This window comes from Eschrichtius robustus, chromosome 14, assembly GCF_028021215.1.
Source record: "Eschrichtius robustus isolate mEscRob2 chromosome 14, mEscRob2.pri, whole genome shotgun sequence".
Taxonomy (NCBI): Eukaryota; Metazoa; Chordata; class Mammalia; order Artiodactyla; family Eschrichtiidae; genus Eschrichtius; species Eschrichtius robustus.
The window spans coordinates 24,785,548-24,804,906 of NC_090837.1; the positions used below are offsets into that span (position 1 = coordinate 24,785,548).

The following is a 19,359-nucleotide window of genomic DNA, read 5'->3' on the forward strand; positions in this document are numbered from 1 at the left end:
ACTCTCGGAACCCAGATACAACCGCCCCCTCAGTCTGGGCACCTTGTTGCTAGAATCCGACTATCCTCCTGCCTCGTGTGTCATCTCCCGTCAGCCTCACCTGCCTGGAACAATGCTGGAACCCCATGCCGGGTTCTCCTGGCATCTGGGAGGAGGATGGCGTGTCTCCTGACACCCAGCTTGACTCGTGAACTCATTAGCATGGGTGTCAGGGACACCTTCTACCAGAGCTCTGCAGATCTTAGGGAAAGGCGGCGGCCCCGGAGGGAGCGGGGCTGCTTCTCGGAAACCCAGCAGCTGCTGCAGCCCAGAGGGTCTTTGGAGGCTGTGCCTCATTAGTGAGGTGCCTTTTCTTTCTTTTAAAAAAATATTTCCACCTTTCAGTATTTTAAAGGGGAAATGGGAGCTGTATTTGCTTCCTGGGCTGCTGTAACAAACTGCCACAAACAGGGGTCGTAGGACAACAGTCATTCCTTGTCTCATAGCTCTGGAGGCTAGAAGCCTGAAATCAAGGAGGCAGCAGGGCCCTGCTCCCTCTGAAACCTCCGGAAGGAAGATGCTTCCCTGCCTCTCCCTGGCTTCTGGTGGTCTCTGGCAATTCTTGGCATCCTTGACTTGCAGGTACAACGCTCCCATCACTGCCTCTGTCATCACGCGACGCTCTCCCTGTGTCTGTGTCTCCATGTGAGTCCAAATTTCCCTCTTCTTGTAAGGACACCAGTCACTGGATTAACGCCCACCGTAATCTGGTATGACCTCATCCTAACTTGATTATATCTGCAAAGACCCTATTTCCCCAAACCTCATCGTTACAGGTACTGGGGGTTAGGACTTCGACATTGTTTTTGGGGGGGACACAATTAAACCCCAAACAGGAACCAACCAGTCAGTGTCAGAACTTGGCCCAAAGGTGTGGGGACTGGGAAGGGATGTGGTGGTGGCTAAGGGGTGAGGACCATAGACTACAATTCCACTGGGACAGCCCTGTGTGAGTTTGCACCCTGCCACCCATGGTGAAATGATGGCGGCGCCAGGCTGGTGGAAGGGATGCTGGCCTTGGCAATCAGAGCCCTAAATCTGAATCCTAGCTCTGCCCACAAAGAAGTTTTGTGACCTTAGTCATACTTCCCTTTGAGAATCAATTTCCTTTACATACCCCCCTCCACACACGCATTTATATATGTGTGTGTGCACATATATACATTCACAAAAATACATACATATATAATCTAGTTAGCAATGTATTTTACACATGATAACTACTGTTATCTGTATTTTCCTCTGAGCTTTAGTTTCCTTAATGTATATGTGCATGTATATACACACATACTGTACACATATATACATATATGTTCACAAATACATATAACATGCTTAGCAAAATGTCTTACACATTCGATAGATAACTATTTTTATTATCTGTAAAATGAGGGCAGCTGTATTTTATCTCAAGGTTATCCTCAATTGCATTTTATCTCCCAGATTCCCTTCAGCTCTGAAATTCTAGGACTCAGACTAAATTCTAGGACTCAGACTAAATTCTAGGACTAAGGCAGATGGGAACACAGGGTTGTGTGGTCCAAGATTCCCTGTTACTTGCGCAAACAGAATAATAAAGTCTCTCCTTTTCTGTGCAGAGCTTTTTATTGCGATGAATTCCCACTTGTCTGTATTTGCTTTTGTTGCCTGTGCCTTTAGTGTCATATCCGTGAAATCATTGCCAAGACCAATGTCAGGGAGCTTTTCCCCTATGTTTTCTTCTAGAATTTTTACAGTTTCAGGTCTTACATTTAAGTCTTTAACCATTTTGAGTTGATTTTTGTGTATGGTGTCAGATAAGGGTCCAATTTCAAAGAAAACAATCAGTGAGAGAAATCTTCAATGTACTGAATGAGAGAACACATTTGCAAACCATGTATCTGATAAGGGGTTAATTTCCAAAATACGTAAGGAACTCCTACAACTCAATAGCCGACAAACAAATAACCCAATTAAAAAATGGGCAAAGGACTTGAATAGACATTTCTCCAAAGAAGATATACAAATGGCCAACATGTACACGAAAGATGCTCAACGTCATGGTCATCAGGGAAATGCTAATCAAAACTACAATAAGATATCACCTCACACATGGTAGGATGGCTATTATCAAAGAAACAAAAGATAGCAAGAGTTGGTGAGGGCATGAAGAAGAGGGAACCCTTGGTGGGAATGCAAAATGGTGCAGCCGCTATGGAAAACAGTGTGAAGGTTCCTCAAACAATTAAAGATAGAACAAGCATTATGATCCATCAATCCCTCTTCTGGGTATTTACCCAAAATAACTGAAATCAGGATCTTGAAGAGATTTTAGCACTGCTGTGTTCATTGCAGCACTATTTCCACTAGCCAAGATGTGGAAACAAACATCACTGATGGATGAACGGATACAGTAAATGTGGTATATACATACAATGGAATATCATTCAGCTTTGAAAAAGAAGGAAATTCTGCCATATGTGACAACATGGATGGACCTTGAGGACATTATGATGAGTGAAATAAGCCAGTCACAAAACGACAAATACTGTCTGGTTCTACTTATAGGATGCATCTAAAATAGTCAAATTCAGGGACTTCCCTGGTGGTCCAGTGGGTAAGACTCCAGGCTCCCAATGCAGGGGCCTGGGTTCGATCCCTGGTTGGGGAACTAGATCCCACATGCATGCCGCAACTAAGAGTCTGAATGCCTCAACTAAGAATCCACATGCCGCAACTAAGAGTCTGCATGCCGCAACTAAGAGTTCACGTGCCACAACTAAGAAGTCTGTATGCTGCAACTAAGAGCCCACATGAAACAACTAATAGCCTGCATGCTGCAACAAAGATCCTGTGTGCCACAACTAAGACCCAGAGCAGCCTAAATAAATAAATTTTTTTTTAAATGGAAATTTATTTTAAAAAATAGTCAAATTCTTACCGTATGATCCAGCAATGACACTCCTGGGCATATATCTGGGCAAAGCTATAACCCAAAAAGATATATGCGCCCTTATGTTCATAGCAGCACTATTCACAACAACCAAGACATGGAAACAACCTAAATGTCCATCGACAGATAAATGGATAAAGAAGATGTGGTACATATATACAATGGAATACTACTCAGCCATAAAACAGAATGAAATAATGCCATTTGGGGCAACATAGATGCAACTAGAGATTATCAGGCAAAGTGAAGTAAGTGAGAAAGAGAAAGACAAATACCATATGATATCATGTATACGTGGAATCTAAAATATGACACAAATGAACCTATCTGTGAAACAGAAACAGACTCATGGACATAGAGAACAGACTGGTGGTTGCCAAGGGGGTTGGGGAGGGATGAGGTGGGAGGCTGGGGTCAGCAGATGTAAGGTTTTATATATGGAGTGGATAAGCAGCAAGGTCCTACTGGATGGCACAGAGAACCATGTTCAATAGCCTATGATAAACAATAATGGGAAAGAGTATAAAAAAAAAGACTATATATATGTATAACTGAATCACTTTGCTGTATAGCAGTAATTAACTCAACATTGGAAATCAACTATGCTTCAATAAAAAAATCTTTTAAAAAAGGTCAAATTCATAGAACCAGAGAGCGAAATGGTGGCTGCCTGGGGCTGGAGGAAGGGGAAACGGGGAAATTGCTTATCAACAGGCATAAAGTTCCCATTATGCAAGGTAAGTAAGTTCTAAAGATCTGCTGTACAACACCATGCCTTTGAGTTAATGATACTCTATTATACACTTAAGGATTTGCTAAAAGGGTCCATTTCATGTTGTGTTCTTACCACACCTTCCCCCTTTTTGAGAAGAGAAAATGGGAACCCAGAAACATAAATCTTCCTCTAATAAAGGAATCAGATGTCAATTAAGGAAAATTTATGAAGTAGATGATGTGCACTTAAATTTTTCATTTATTTGGGTCTGTGCGATAAATCCCTTTCGTGGGCTGAGAAAGCTGAATTTATGGACTAGCACAGGGGACCCTGGCCTTGGCTGCCTCATGGATAGAAAGAGAGGAAGGTCTCCCCAGAGTTTGAATTTGACCATGCTCTGTTCTTTATCAGAAGCAACGAACATCTCTGTTATTAATTAATTATGTGAATGTGAATTAATGCGTGTGACAGCTCAGAATGGTGCCTGGCATACAATAAGCGCTCAATAAGTACAGGCATACCTTGTTTTATTGCGCATTGCTTTACTGCGCTTCATAGATACTGTGTTTTTTGTTTTGTTTTTTTTTTTTACAAATTGAAGGTTTGTGGCAACCCTGTGTGGTCAGATGAGGGTTAGCATTTTTTTTTAGCAATGAAGTCTTTTAAAATTAAGGTACATACTTTTTTTTTTTTTAAGACGTAATGCTATAGCACACTTAATAGATTACAGTATAGGCTAAACGTAACTTTTATATGCACTGGGAAACCCAAAATTTTGCTTTATTGCAATATTTTCTTTTATTGTGGTGGTCTGGAACTGAACCCACAGTATCTCTGAGGTCTGCCTGTATCTGTTTATCCAATGGAAAAGGACAAGGATTTTCTTGCTTTCCAATTGTCTTCCAAACAGTGAATGCTTCTGTCCATCTAAATGGCAGGGCTGCTTGTTTGTGGCCATGAAAAAACTCCACAAAGCCTGTTTTGATACTTGTGAGAAGTGACAAAACACAGCTACTTCAGGAGAGAGCCACGTCCTTAAGTTACACTCTGTTCATCACATAAGATGTAGTTTACAATAAACATAAACATACAATAAACCTCTATTTTTTTGTTGTTGTTTAAAGTCTGATTCCCCAGCACTATCGAGACCTCAGTGCAGCTCTGGGAGCTTGGGCTGGCTGTGCCCTTAATGGATCCCTTCAAAACACACTCATAAAATAGCAGTGCAGCTGACATCTCTAAACCCCAGGAATTGCGTGAGGCTTTGTTCCTTCTGCAGAGCCTCACGCTTTTCTTAAGCAATGGGTCCGATCCCTGTCAGCACATCAGAAACCTTGGGGAGCTTTTGAAACCCACGCTACACCTCAGACCAATTGCATCCGAATCTCCAGGGCGTTTTAAAACATCCTAGATGATTCCCATGCGCCATCGAGGCTGAGACCGCCCCCCCCCCCAGACCCCTGCTCTCCACCTCCTCTGCCTGGTGAGAATATGCAGTTACTCTTCCATTCTCAGAGTGACCTTGGAAGCTTTTGAGTTTTTATGGTAGAGAAACCCCCAAAGTGTTTTTTTAACCAAACGTTTGCTTTGACGGCTCCATAGAGGAGGTCAAAGAGTCTAAATCACTCTATTTACTGCCCTGCGGACTGCTCAATTTTAATCGCTGAGAGTCAGGCAGGCCTGGGTTTGCCTCTGGCCTCCTTCTTAACTAACTAGCTGTGTGACCTGGGGCAATGATTTCACCTCTTTGAACCTTAGTATCCTCTTCGGAAGATGGAGACAGTACTGCCAGGCTCACAAAGCTACCCAAGGGAGAAGGAGGGAAATCTGGTAAAGGACTCAGCACGGTGCCTGATGAACTTACCGTAAGTGTTAGAGTAGCCATGCCCTCAATCCCTGTTAGCTGCTGTTGGGGGACAGTGATAACAAACGCTCCCAAGAGTGGGGACCGCCTCCTAGCAGCCCAGCCCTCCACTGGGAATAGGAAGAAGCCAACCCCCAGATGCACCCCGGAGGCTCAAGCCGATAAGGAGGACTCACACACACAGTGGGGCAGGCGAGAGGTCCAGATGGGCGTGCCGGTTTCACGGCTGTAGCAGGTCAGGAGGGAGCTCCCTTCCAGCACGAAGCCCGTGTTGCAGGTGTACTGGATGGTGGTGCCCACCAGCAGCACGGGGTCCGAAATCAAGCGGGTCGAGTGGTCTACTTCCCCGGGATCGGTGCAGTACATAACTACACGAGATGAAATCAAACCAGGCGGGTGTTAGGGCCTGATGACCACTGGTTTGCTGAGAACTACAGAACGATCTAGAACGTTTCCTCACTTAGTTCTTTCCCTGTTTGAAAGACACTGCATGCGGCTGGAGAACAGGCCAGGACAACAGAGACTTGAATTTAATTTCACTTTTAGGAATTTGCCCAAAGAAATGTTTGCATCAGGGCCCAAAGACCCATATACAAGGCTGCACATTGCACATAATAATATTATATTTGTAATGGTTAAAAAGCAATCCTTTAACAGAAGAGGAGTTAAATATCATGCAACAACCATTCCATGAAATCCTGACCGACCACTAATGAGAACGAAGTGCTCTTTCTCACTGCTTTCTTAACTACAGGAAAATAAGCATCCATTCCATTCATTCATTCATTCACTCATTCATTTATTTGGCCTCACCGTGTCGCTTGTGGGATCTTAGTTCCCCGACCAGGGATTGAATCCCCGGCCCAGGGCAGTGAAAGTGTGGAGTCCTAACCACCGGACTGCCAGGGAAGTCCTAAGTGTCCATTACTTTTAAGTTAAAAAGTCAATATAGATAAAAGGAAAAGAATAAACCAATTAAAAAGGAATGAAGTATGGAAAAGAGAGAAACTGAGTTTTAAATTGACAACTGTAATGTAAATTTTGCACTGTGACTCATGATACGCTATTGTTAATATTTACGCAGAAAGGAAACATCTTAAGACTAAATAAAACCTATTTCTCATTGTGCTGCAAAAATAAAAATAAAAAGGAATGAAGTAGATCACGTGTGTGATATGAAAAGATATGAAAAGATGTCTATTTCTGAGTTGAAGAAAAAAGCTGTTGCAAGGCAGTTTCTAGAAATTGATGCCTATTATGGTAAAATATAGCTGCAGCTATTTCTATATGTGTATCCATATATATCTCAACATACACAATACACACACACATACATATTTATGTATGTGTGTAACAGACACATACATACATATGCAATTGGAATAAAACAGAATAAACTTTTGAGAGTGGCCTCATTGCTAGAGAGCAGATCATAAGGGATTTTTCACTTTCTACCTCATTATTTTACTACCACTTGATTACCATATTTGTTACTGGCACAATTTTAAGATATAGTTATATATTTACATCTTTTAATGTCAAGAGTGGAGCTTAACCAATGAAAGGTGATTATAACATTCAGGGACTTCTAGGTGGGACCCCATTGTTCTAGGAGGTTCTTCTGCTCTCATTTCACTAGAAGAGAAGCACTTTGGTGGGTCTGTGTCTTGAACGCAGAGTGAGCGTGGCACCCAGCCTGGGAACATAAACACGCAGGCACACAACAGGCCCAATACACATTTATTTGCTCTACTTTGGGCCCTTTCTTGGCAAAAATTGAGGCATGGGAGGGGACCCCCCCCCCATAGAGAGCTAGTTATGTCCCCTCCAAGCCCTTAAAAATGTTTAAAAAATAATAATGATGATGTAGATCGCATTGGTGGGTTCGTGATGTATCTCTCTTAATTGCACATCTCACTGTCCATTTTTATTTTCTATCACAATCCACACACATACACACACCCCACATTCTGTTGCAGAACAAATCGATGTGTTTGTGTAGCTGGTTTTATGAATCTTTAGGAGTTCTTTCATGCTTCCCACCATTATAATTTTCCTTGATGTTGGAATGTTTATGACAGGAATTGTATGTAGCCCCCCCCATGCTTTCCTTCCCTGACAGCCTCTTTCTCTGCTGCACTTAATATTTCTTCTTGGGCAATTGGTGATTTAAGTCATGCTGAACAGATCTACCAAAGTATCACCAAGGATCCAAGGATTCCCAGGAAGAAGGTTGCAGACTAGAGCTTTATGTAGGAGGTGGGAAGCAAATGGATGAGGGGAGAGGTCAAATTTAGCTCCCCCCGCCCTCCCCCATACTAAGACATCAGGGTAGAAACCATTAGAGGCACTTCCTGTCGCTACCCCTCTTCAAGACACTAAACTCAGCTATTACTAGACACACTTGGCCTGCACTCAGGCCAGCACTCAGGCGAGCAGGCAGAAGGAACCAGGAGACTGGGCTGGATGCTGTCTGGATAAAGTCAGCTACCTACCAGTGTCTACTTCAATGTAAATGCAAGAGAAAGACCACTGAAGGTTTAGAAACAAGGAGAAGTTTTCTTGTTTCTCTAGATACCTTCACTAAGGCATTGTCAGAAAATTCAAGCTACTTCTTTTAAAAAATTATCATCGATCAAACTATTTCCATTTTGGAAATGTTGAGAAAATAAAACGTGCCTTAAAAAAAAAAAAAGTCGGCTACCTACCATAGGGGTTTTGAACTGGGGCTCCAAGGGCCAACTTAGATTTGTTTTGCTTGGCTGCTGCAGGTATTTTAACGACTTGAATTTGAATGATGTTTTTACACAGGCTATATATATTCCTGTTGACCGCAGTCCACACCATTCCCTAATGTCTCACACCCAGCCTGCTTTACTTATTTCCATTATCTGCCAGGCTTTTGAAACCACCTGAGTCTGAGATCCCTGCCCTTGGGCTACAAAATGACATTGGTGAACGGCACCGGTGTGTTGGTGGAGTAGAAGAGAGGCCAGATTCTACCCTGAATAGCTCCTCTGCATCTATGCAAGAAATACTCCATGGGAGGGATTTTCCATCCAATGACCTAGAGGAAAACAACAAGACTACTCTTACTTTTCTCACAAAATGGGGGATCGCTGCTCCAGCTGAGGTCCCACTGGCAGGTGAGGGTGTCGCTCCCCACGATGTCATAGCCGGGGTCACACTGGTAGGTGATTCTGGCTCCCCTCACGAGCTCTGTATGAGAAGTGGTTTTCCAACCATTCTGGATCTCGGGCAAATCTGAGCAGGAGTCGTTCCTTGACACCTCTTTAAAATAAAAACATCATCCTTAGATGGGGAGGTGGCCTTGTTGTTGGGGGTTCCTTTTATGAATGTCAGAGGGAAGAGCAAATAGAAGAAAAAGCCCCCAGAAGTAAGCAACACAACTTCCGAAATCCCTTAACCTGCAAGAACTCTTCTCTAGGGGGATTTTACAATGATTTCTTCCCATTTTGGATGTGGAACCTCCAGCCAAGCCATCAGAGGACTGCAGCCCCAGCTGATATCTTGACTATAACCTCATGACAGGCCCCAAATCAGGACCACCCAGTATTAACTCCTGAATTCCTGACTCACAGAAACTGTGAGATAGTAAACGTTTACTGCTAATTTTGGGGGGTCATCTGTTACATAGCAATAGGTTGCTACTATACTCAGCCTTGTCCTAAGAATGTCCATAAATCTATGGGTTTGATGGATTAGTCATATACATTTTTGTAATGCAGACTAAGATAAACACGTAACTATTAAGATAGAAATAATTATTGGCTGCATTCTTCAAATCCCGTTGCCTACCATCAGTGAACATTAACCACACTCCAGAAAGCTACACACAGCTTATCGTCACAGAATCTTCCTCTGGAATAATTCTGTTTTCCTCCTGCAAACCTTTGTTACTAAGGTAGCAATCCAAAGCTCACTATTATCACTCTCGCTTCCAAGTGCCCACTGCACAGATTTTGAGAAGAGAGCTAATTATGCCATGTAGTTAATTTGCAGCTCTTATGTGCTTCTGGGGAAAGCAAAGCACCTCTACTGTCTGCAGGAAAGTCATTCTGAGAAACAAGCAATGGCTTTTCCTGGGATTTCATCACGATTTTATTTGGGGGAAGGAGATCTCCTGGGTGTCTGCAAGAGGAAGGGGAGAGGGAAATGGCTTCTAGAATTGCTTGGTGGGGAACAGGAGCCTCTATTTTTAGGCCTTTGAAAAATCAGCCAAGCCCTGGATTTGGGACACAGCTGCAAATGTTCAAACTCTGGATGAAAGAGGAGAACTGGGGGCAAATACTGGAAATGTGGTCTGCCTTGTGCCAAATGCTTTGGGACTGAGAAAGGTTTGCTTGTCTGACTTTTCAGGATGAGCCGGCATGGCTACACATTTCCATGGGCCCTCCCGTCTCCTCCGTAGCATTCATCACATTTGTCATTCTCAGCGGCTGCCACCATGCAGCAGAGCCTTGATTCAAACCTTGGCCCCACCGTCTACTAACTGGGTGGTTTCGGCTAAGTCACTTAACCTTCTGTTCTTCAGTTCCCAGACTCTACCCCCAGAGATTCAGGAATCTGCATGTTCACCAAACACCCTAGGCAGAGCTTCTGGAATTATCTGTTCCTGTGAACCTTTGTTAACTTTGCTTAGAATGAGAAAACTGGCCCAGGAGTCAGAGAACTTCCCTTCTAATCCTCTTTATTTTAGAAGCTGTGTGCCTCCAGTCACGTCAATAAACGTCTCTGAGCCTCACTGTCCTCAATCAGAGAATGGAGACAAGAATCATGACCCTGTCTATCCCTAGAGGCAAGATGAAAACTAATTAATGTGCAAGACACGAGAATAACACTAAGACAAGTTATATGGATTCATTGATTTGTTTGACTAAGATGTTGTGAGTGCCTACTATGTGCCAGGCACCAGGAATATAGAGATCTGAAGTCATGGTTCCATGCTCACAGTCAAGATCAGCACCATGGTCCAACTTTTGGGCAAAAGAAATACCTAAATGTACTGAATACATACCACCACTTCCCAGTCTTATGCTCATGGCAGACATCACTAATCAACCATACCAATCTCTTTCTTTGAATCAAGCTGAAACCTCCCAATCCTTCTCAACACAACATTCCAGGGAGCCACTGTCATTTGATTGGAGTTGACCTACAATATGGAACTTATTTATTATCCTGGGATTAGAGGAATAAACATACAAATGACCAATATCTCTTTGAAAAACACTGCTTACTTATCTCTGCTTTTTAATTCCTTTCCCTCCCATGTACTTGACCACAGACAACAGCAAAACATAAGAAGCAGTGAGAAGAATGGGTCTTTGCTTCTGTCTGTGCAAAGGAGAATTATGGGAAGTCAGAACCATGTAGGCCCAGTGTTCCTATGGAAGGTTCTGACAGCACCCAGAGCAGAAAAGCCTCGGCCACTTTCCAGAGCTGGGGTCAGGCCTTGAGATCAGTGTAGGAGCTTCAGTATTCTCTAGATGAGGGGCTTCCCTGGTGGCGCAGTGGTTAAGAATCCACCTGCCAATGCAGGGGACACGGGTTTGAGCCCGGGTCCAGGAAGATCCCATGTGCCGCGGAGCAATTAAGCCCGTGCGCCACAGCTACTGAGCCTGCGCTCTAGAGCCACAAGCCACAACTACTGAAGCCCGTGTGCCACAACTACTGAAGCCCGTGTGCCTAGAGCCCATGCTCCGGCACAGGAGAAGCCACCACAATAAGAAGCCCACACACCGCAACAAAGAGTAGCCCCCACTTGCCGCAACTAGAGAAAGCCCGTACGCAGCAACGAAGACCCCACGCAGCCAAAAAAGAAAAAACGAATTCTCTAGATGACAACAGAAACCCTCAACCCTTCCATCTGATCCCTCTGCTGGATGGGAGTTGCATCTGTGTCTGGTTAAATCTAGACCCAGGGTAGCAAATACCTCTCCCATGCCCATGACAGACATCACTAATCAATCACGGCATTCTTTTCCACTGACTTCAGGCATGGCCTCCTCTGAGAACAACATGGTCTTCAACCCAGGTAGTCACAGGCAATTGACTGACATCAAAATTAAATACAGAGGCCCACTTTCCTTCTCTGTGAAATTAACCTGTGTTTCTTTAAGAGAAATAAGCAAAAAGTTGAGCTGTTCTCTCTTTTTGTGTCACCCATATTAGCCAGGCTGTTGTACCCCTGGGAAGCACTCTCTGGAATCCTGTGCTCATCAGCATATGATCCTGATATTGTCTGTTAATGGGACTCTTCCATTTTCACTAACTGGCTCAAGGGCAGGGAGAGAATTCTATTCATTCCTGTATCCTGATGCCTAGGACAGGGCCTAGCATGAAAGTTTGTGAACCAAACTCTCTGGAAAATGGAGATAATGCATTTGAAGATGAAATAAAATAATATATGTAAGAGTGCTTGCCAACCGCAAATTGTCACACGAATCTAAGTTTCAGCTTCAATTAACAAGAGTACCTCCTCTTCAAAATATTGCCAAACTGAACAATGGCCAGGCTTTCTGGTCAACCTTGGGCAGCCTTGGATAGAGTCATATTTCTGCCATTAAGCTGAATGCAGTTTTGCAAGACTGACTCAGGCACCAGAGAAGACAAATGAGCAAAACTATGACCTCATCTTCCAGTAGGGAGGGAGGTGGGGAAGAAAGGTCTAAGGAGACAAACTGAAGCCAGGTCGCCAGAAACTTTCCCTCCAAAGGCAGCTGACTCTGGAGGGCACGTTGCCTGGACAGCCTCTGCCCAGGGCATCACCCAGTAAAGAACGCATGGAAAGTGGCAGCAGTAACACTCTGAAAATACCTAGCATTGCAATCAAGGGTAAAAAGGCCCCCGAGAAACATAAAAAAAAGATCAATACTTGTGATTGCTTCTCTGAGAGGTACCTGCAGAGCAGAGTGGGGATGGGAAGTGTCTACCAGCTGGAAATAAAAAAAAGCAAGGGACTTATTTTCATATGCATGAGGCTCCTTGAGACAGCCAATGGTCAGGGAACTAGCTTGTATTCTGGAGGCAGGAGGAGATACAAAGAGAACCCTTTGTATTAGCTAGAGATGGGCAAGTCTTCAAGCCAAGGGGAAGAACCAAAGACAGGGAATCGTGCTCAAGCCAGGGTCTTTGGTGGTGGCAGAGAGACTTGGCAGGATCAGTTCTCCTTTTCCCGGTTCCATCTTGGAAATCAAGATGTCAACCTCTTCCCTGGGGGGTGCAAGTCCCATAACTGCTGGCTGAATCCTGCCCATTGAAATCCTCAGGAAGCAAGCACCCACCATCCTGGATGCCAAAAGAAGTTAGGTCTTCTCTACCTCTTTGTGTCTCCCAGGTTCTCTGCTGTTGCCAAAAATATTGGGGGTAGAGAAACCCTAAGAGCTGGGAGCCAGGAAGCCTGGGTGTGAGCCCCAGGTCCTCCCTGATGATCAAGTCCCTCATCCCGGGTGGTCCAGGGCTTCTTGTGCTGTGACGAGACAGGGCTGGACCAGACACTGTCAGTTCAAGTCCCTTCCAGGGCTGGGATCAGTGGGACTTCACAGTGTTCTGGTCCCCTGACTGCTGGCGAGGATAGCAGCTTGGACTAGGGTGGGGGACGTGGATAGATGGAGAAGAGTACTTGGATCTGAGATATACTGTGGCAGGAGAGTTGGGAGGATGGACTGGATACAGGGGAAGCAGCCTGAGAAACCAGGAGAGCTGTGGTCCCGCCTCCTGGGATGGGCAGACAGCAGGAGGCGCAGTGAGTGGTGGTGAGGGCGGGGAGGCAAAGAGGTCGTTCTGTTCTGTCCATGCTAAACCTGAGCTGCCAATGAGACATGCAAGAGCACGGTGAGCAGGGAGCTGGAGAGATCTGGAGTTCACGGGAGGGGTCAAGGCTGTAGGTACAAACTAGGGGTCAATGGAATATAGATAAGCATTGTTTAAAACCATGGGCCTGGATGACAGCACACAGATAGAAGGCAGGACAGGGTCCAGGATGGGACCCTCCAAGGTTTAGAGCTTGAGCAGAGGAGGGGGATGGAGCCAGGAATGGATAAGGGGGAGCTTCAGGGTGGGGAGTGAGGAGGGAAGGGTGTGGGTGGATGAAATAATTAAGAAGGGGGTACTGGATGTTCACGTGTGAACTTAGTTTGAACTTTATAGCAGGATTTTTTTTAAAGATGATGGGAAGAGAAAAGGTTTGGAAGACACATTGAGCCGCAAGAAAGAATCTAAAGTATGGGAGAATAGTATGTAGGTTCCTTAAAAAACTAAAAATAGAGCTACCATATGATCCAGTAATACCACTCCTGGGCATATATCTGGAGAAAATCATAATTCAAAAAGATACGTGCACCCCAACGCCAATAGCAGCACTATTTACAATAGCCAAGATGTGGAAGCAACCTAACTGTCCATCAAGAGAGGAATGGATAAAGAAGATGTGGTACCTGTATACAATGGAATATTACTCAGCCATAAAAAAGAATGAAATAATGCCATTTGCAGCAACATGGATGGACCTAGAGACTGTCATATGGAATGAAGTTAAGTCAGACACAGAAAGACAAATATCACATGATGTTGCTTATATGTGGAATCTAAAAAAAGGGTACAAATGAACTTATCTACAAAACAAATAGAGTTACAGATGTAGAAAACAAACTTATGGTTACCGGGGGGAAGGGATAAATTGGAGATTGGTATTGACATATACACACTACTATATATAAAGTTGATAACTAATAAGGACCTACTATATAGCACAGGGAATTCTACTCAGTACTCTGTAATGGCCTATATGGGAAAGGAATCTAAAAAAGAGTGGATATATGTATATGTGTAACTAATTCACTTTGCTGTACACCTGAAACTAATATAACATTGTAAATCAACTATACTCCACTAAAAATTAAAAAAAATAAAGTATGGGAGGTAGGAGAGAAAGGGCTGTCTTGGTTGGATGGGGCCGCAGGAGAAGAAGAGTCCTTAGGGGAGAGCCAAGCTTCAGTTCAGGCAAGATGGCATAGGTAATGCTTTGAGGAGTTGCAAATATGAAGAGTGTGTTGACGATATAAAGTCACAGCTGACTGCAAATGAAAAATGATGAATCTTAAAGTTATGAGACATTATCTACTAAGTCCTGATATCAACCCTGTGGAGGAGGTATCACTATTTCCATTTTACAGATGACAAAAAAGAGGCTCAGAGAGGTTAAGTGACTTGCCCAAGGTCACACAGTCATCACTGATAATACTAAGATTTGAACCCTGGTCCTTCCGACTAGAGAGACCAACCTCTTAAAAAAACGACGTATATTTACCGTGTCAATATATTAAAAAACCCATGTAGCATAACCCTCCCCAAAAGACATATCTAGAAGAAATTGTCTTAACTTGCACCTAAACCCAAGGAGAAAAAGTGACTGGCTAGGACACTTACCTATGTAGTTCATGATGAATCCCTGGCCCTTCCCAAAGATGAGCCCGGCAGGGTCCGAGTGGAACTGGATGGTTAGGTCCGGCGTGGACGAGTACAGCTTCTGGGGTCCGCTGTTTCCAAGGTACTGCCCCAAGATGTGGGGCATGACCTCATCACCGTCGTAGATGGTCAGGATGTCGCTGTTGCTTAGGTTCAGGCTTGAGGGGCAGAGAGAAGAGGAGGGGTGTTGTGAAGCCAAGTTACAGGCATTCAACAAGGCTTTGATTTCTTTTTTCAAGCAACACTCATTTTCTTGAGATATACTATGTGTCAGATCCCAAGCTAGGAACTGGGGGTGAGGAAGGCATAGACCGAACCTGTGAACAGGATGTGCTGATCCTTCCTAAAAGCATCGCACACAGATCTGTGGATGGATTGGGCTTTTGAAGACTCATTCATGAAATGACCTTCCCGGCGTGGAGCTCACTGCAGAGTCAAGTGCTGCATTGTCTGTAGAATTGCCTTCAATATCCCCGTCATTAACAACATTTTTTCCTGGGTGAAACTAAGTGCTGGGCATTGAGCCACCTGCTGGGGGTGTGACATGGGTCTTCCATTTTTCTGTGATGCAGAGCAAGCTGACTGCTTGCTAATGATAACTTGCATTCTTATATAAGGTGAAATGATCCTTCCACTTATCGTTGGCAAATTCCTCAGAATCAACCAGCTAATCTATTATGTTTAGGGGACGGAACAGAGAACGGGATGGAGGCACCTTATTCATGAAATATGCTCCAACCTGCCATCACTATTCATAGCATCACAGGATGACACATTTTTAAAGACCCAAACACAATTGAGTACCTTGACACTAAATATTTGGACAGCGATGGACAGTTAATAATCCAGAAAGCACTTCAGTACGGCAAAGAAACCTGTGCTATGTTAGGTGTGCTGGATAAAATTGATCTGTGATTGTAGGAACGCCAGACAATTCAACTTCGGCTGCATCAATCACGGACAGATATTAACTCATGCCTCTTTCCTTCCTTTCTTCTTCTCCACTTCTCTCTTTCTTCCCTTTTTCTCTTATGTCATTCTCCTTTACTTGTATCCCCTCCCTAATATTTCCAAGCACCTACTATGTGCCAGGCACCGTGCTGTGCTCAGAGGACACGAGGAGTCACAGAGCAGTGCTCTGTTTAGACGAGAAAGCCAGGGATTGTGGTAGGAGTTACAGTCAAGGTAGGTGCAGAGAAGTGTGTCTAACTCAGATGGGGGGCATCAGAGAGGCCTCCCTGGAGGAGGTGATCCTCAAGAAAGAGAAGGGGACCACTAGGCAGATAAACAGGAGGTGGGGGGAGAGGGCAGTGCCTGAGGCAGAGGGAAGAAGGGAGAGGGGTCACAACTCCTGAAGGAACTTCCCTGGTGGTCAGTGTGCCCGGCTTTGGGTATAGACATGGAAGCAGGAGTCAGACCATGAAGGGTTTAGAGAAACAAGTTTAGGTCACCTGGATGTCATCTTGCTGGGGATGGGAGACAGTAAAGGATTTTAAACAGGAGCATCCTGACTGAGCAATTCACTGCCAGAGGAGAGGCGTTCCAGGAACTGATGCAGAACCACAACCCCCTCCCACACCCCCCACGCCCCCCCACCCCGCTTCATCCACTGCCCAGGGGCGGTGTTTGCTGCCACTCCAGGAGCAGGGAGGAGATGTGGAAACCACCCATGTTGTTGGTGCTTCAAGTAGTAAGAACAAAGCAACAGAAACACAAGGCACACTGCTGAAGGTCTGTTTCCAGAGGGCAGGGGACATATTTTATCCACCATAATTCCTCATGTCAAGTTGTCCCAACAGGTGGCTTGGGGAGATTCTAATTGCCCCCATAACCTCCATCAGCTTCCCCGGCACCACCCCCAAACATCCTCTCCTAACAAAAGCTGTGCGCTTGCTTTGCACACAGGGCTTCCAGACTAAGCTCCGAGACTCCGCCTACTCCCTGCCAGTTTACAACCAGGCGACAGCCTCTAAACCCCTATTACATTGACATTCTGGAGTCGCCACCTTCTCTTGCACACAGTAGGTGCTCAATAAATGCTATGCTATGAAAGAGTCTGCTGGAGACCCTATATGACAACAGAAACAGTAGGGTTGATGTCAGTTTTTGAACTATGGAAGAGCCTCTTAACTCTAAGTACCATGAAAACATCAATAGCTCATGAAGTGCTGGATTAGGCTAGTGTGAACGTGGTAGACAGCAGATATTTATCCCATAAGCCAACTTCACAGCCGATCTGCTGGTAACAGTGGGTTGCAGACAGAGCACAACTTGGCTTTATTCTATCATTCATTTCAATGATCTCAATGCAGTAGAAGCATCTTCAAGGGCGCAAACAGCTTTCATCTGTAAACCCTAGCACAACTCTCTGTTCTTTCTAAAACAGGAAGGAGCAGTGCTCTGGAAAGAGCACACAGCCTTGGAAATCAGAAAGCTCTGGTTTCATTCTTGGTTTGACACTTTCATGGAGGGCATGTGTTTTCTCTGAAGTTCCTTGTCTGTGAATAGGGCTTAATATTTCCAGTCTACGTCATGGGCTTTCAGAGTGAGGTAAGGCAGGCAGAAGATCTGGGATCAGACTCTAGGTTCACTGACAGCACCTGAGCAAGTCTGGTCCAGTCACTTGAATGTTATGTCATGTTGTAATGTTACTACGTGCATCACCACCATCATCACCACCACCACCATCACCATCACTATCACTGTCACCATCACCACCACCATCACCATCACCATCATTCTCTTTTTGGATTGCCATTTACACCAAATGACATCAGATGGCTTATGTCTGTGATTCTCAGCTAGAGGTGGTTTTGCCTCTTGGAGACAGTTGGCCATGTCTAGAGACATGGTTGTCCCAGTGGGGGCGGGGGAGGTATGCCACTGGTGAGTCCATGTCAGGGAGACTGTTAAACATCCTACAATGCACAAGATAGCCTTCCCCCACAATAAAGAATTTGGACCACAATTATCTGGTCCAAAATGTCAACAGTGCTAAGGCGGAGAAACCCTTATTTATGTGAATGCATTTTGTAAACTGTGTGCAACAAACTATTAAATGCAACTTCTCCTGTCATCCTGGAATTTCAAAGTCCCCTAAGCTAAGAATAAGCCAACAGGGACTAAGCATTCCTACTTTCTAAAGGGATAGACATGGCCGTTGTTTAAGACTGGGTTCTCGGGACTTCCCTGGTGGCTCAGTGGTTAAGAATCCGCTTGCCAATGCAGGGGACACGGGTTCGAGCCCTGGTCTGGGAAGATCCCACATGCCGCGGAGCAACTAAGCCCGTGCACCACAACTACTGAGCCTGCGCTCTAGAGCACACGTGCCACAACTACTGAAGCCTGTGCGCCTAAAGCCCGAGCTCCACAACAAGAGAAGCCACTGCAACGAGAAGCCCGCGCACTGCAAGAAGAGTAGCCCCCGCTCGCCACAACTAGAGAAAGCCCGCACACAGGAACGAAGACCCAATGTAGCCAAAAATAAATAAATAAATTTATAAAAAAAAAAAAAAAAAGACTGGGTTCTCCAGAAGCTGAGCCTGATCAAAGATGTGAGCGTCTCTTGGAGTCTGGCTTATCTGGGAGGCCACCCCAGGCAGCAGCGGTGGGGAAGTGACACAGAAGGAAGGGAATGAGCCAAAACATGGTGCATAGATGGGCAAGTTCCACTGTGGGCAGTGGGCTCAATCCTGCAGGAGCTGTGAGAGATGGTGCAGAACATACCTTGGGGGAGAGGGAGCTGGGGTATTTATCTTCCAGCTCCCATCCCTCATTGGCTGAAGGCTGCTACTAGGGGTACTAAATCTCCAGCACTTCTGACTTGCCCACGTGGTACCAGAGAAAGCCTTCAGGTGAAGAGGGTTGCAGTAGGAAGCCATCATGAGTACACAGTGGCAAGGGCTACAGGGCTTGGATAAGACACCAATGGCATCTGCTACCACCGTCTATGCAGCTCTTTCAATCTGAGACCTTCACCCACTTCTAGCTTAATGAAGGCAAGGAATTCATTGGGCCATCAAAGAGGCTTGCAGGAAAGGCTGCCTTAACGGGCAGGTCACTGTGGGAGGGGAACCATAGGGAGGGGAGAAGGTGTATCACCCTCATCTGGTGAAGAGGGCTTCAAAGAAACTCTTGGTGGCTTGACAGTGACTGCATTTGATGTTCACCAAGAAGAGAGTAATGAGAAAAATCAGCCTGGAGCTGCCTGCCTACCTGGGGGCAGAGCAAAGGGAGAAAGGGGGGTGTTGGGAGTGAGCTACCTATCACTGATAAGAATGGGGATGTTTCCTAGGTCTAGATGTGAACCCTGATGAAGGC

General features: G+C 45.0%; 1 protein-coding gene across 1 annotated transcript in view; it reads right to left on the minus strand.

The window, feature by feature from the left end:
- Nucleotides 1-19,359, minus strand: part of SEZ6L (seizure related 6 homolog like) — an 82,420-nt gene that overhangs the window by 20,073 nt on the left and 42,988 nt on the right. The window contains exons 11-13 of the mRNA XM_068562428.1: nucleotides 15,001-15,197; nucleotides 8,647-8,841; nucleotides 5,727-5,918 (exon numbers count right to left, since the gene is read on the minus strand). Coding sequence (XP_068418529.1) covers nucleotides 5,727-5,918; nucleotides 8,647-8,841; nucleotides 15,001-15,197 — 584 coding nt within the window. The remainder of the gene's footprint in view (nucleotides 1-5,726; nucleotides 5,919-8,646; nucleotides 8,842-15,000; nucleotides 15,198-19,359) is intronic.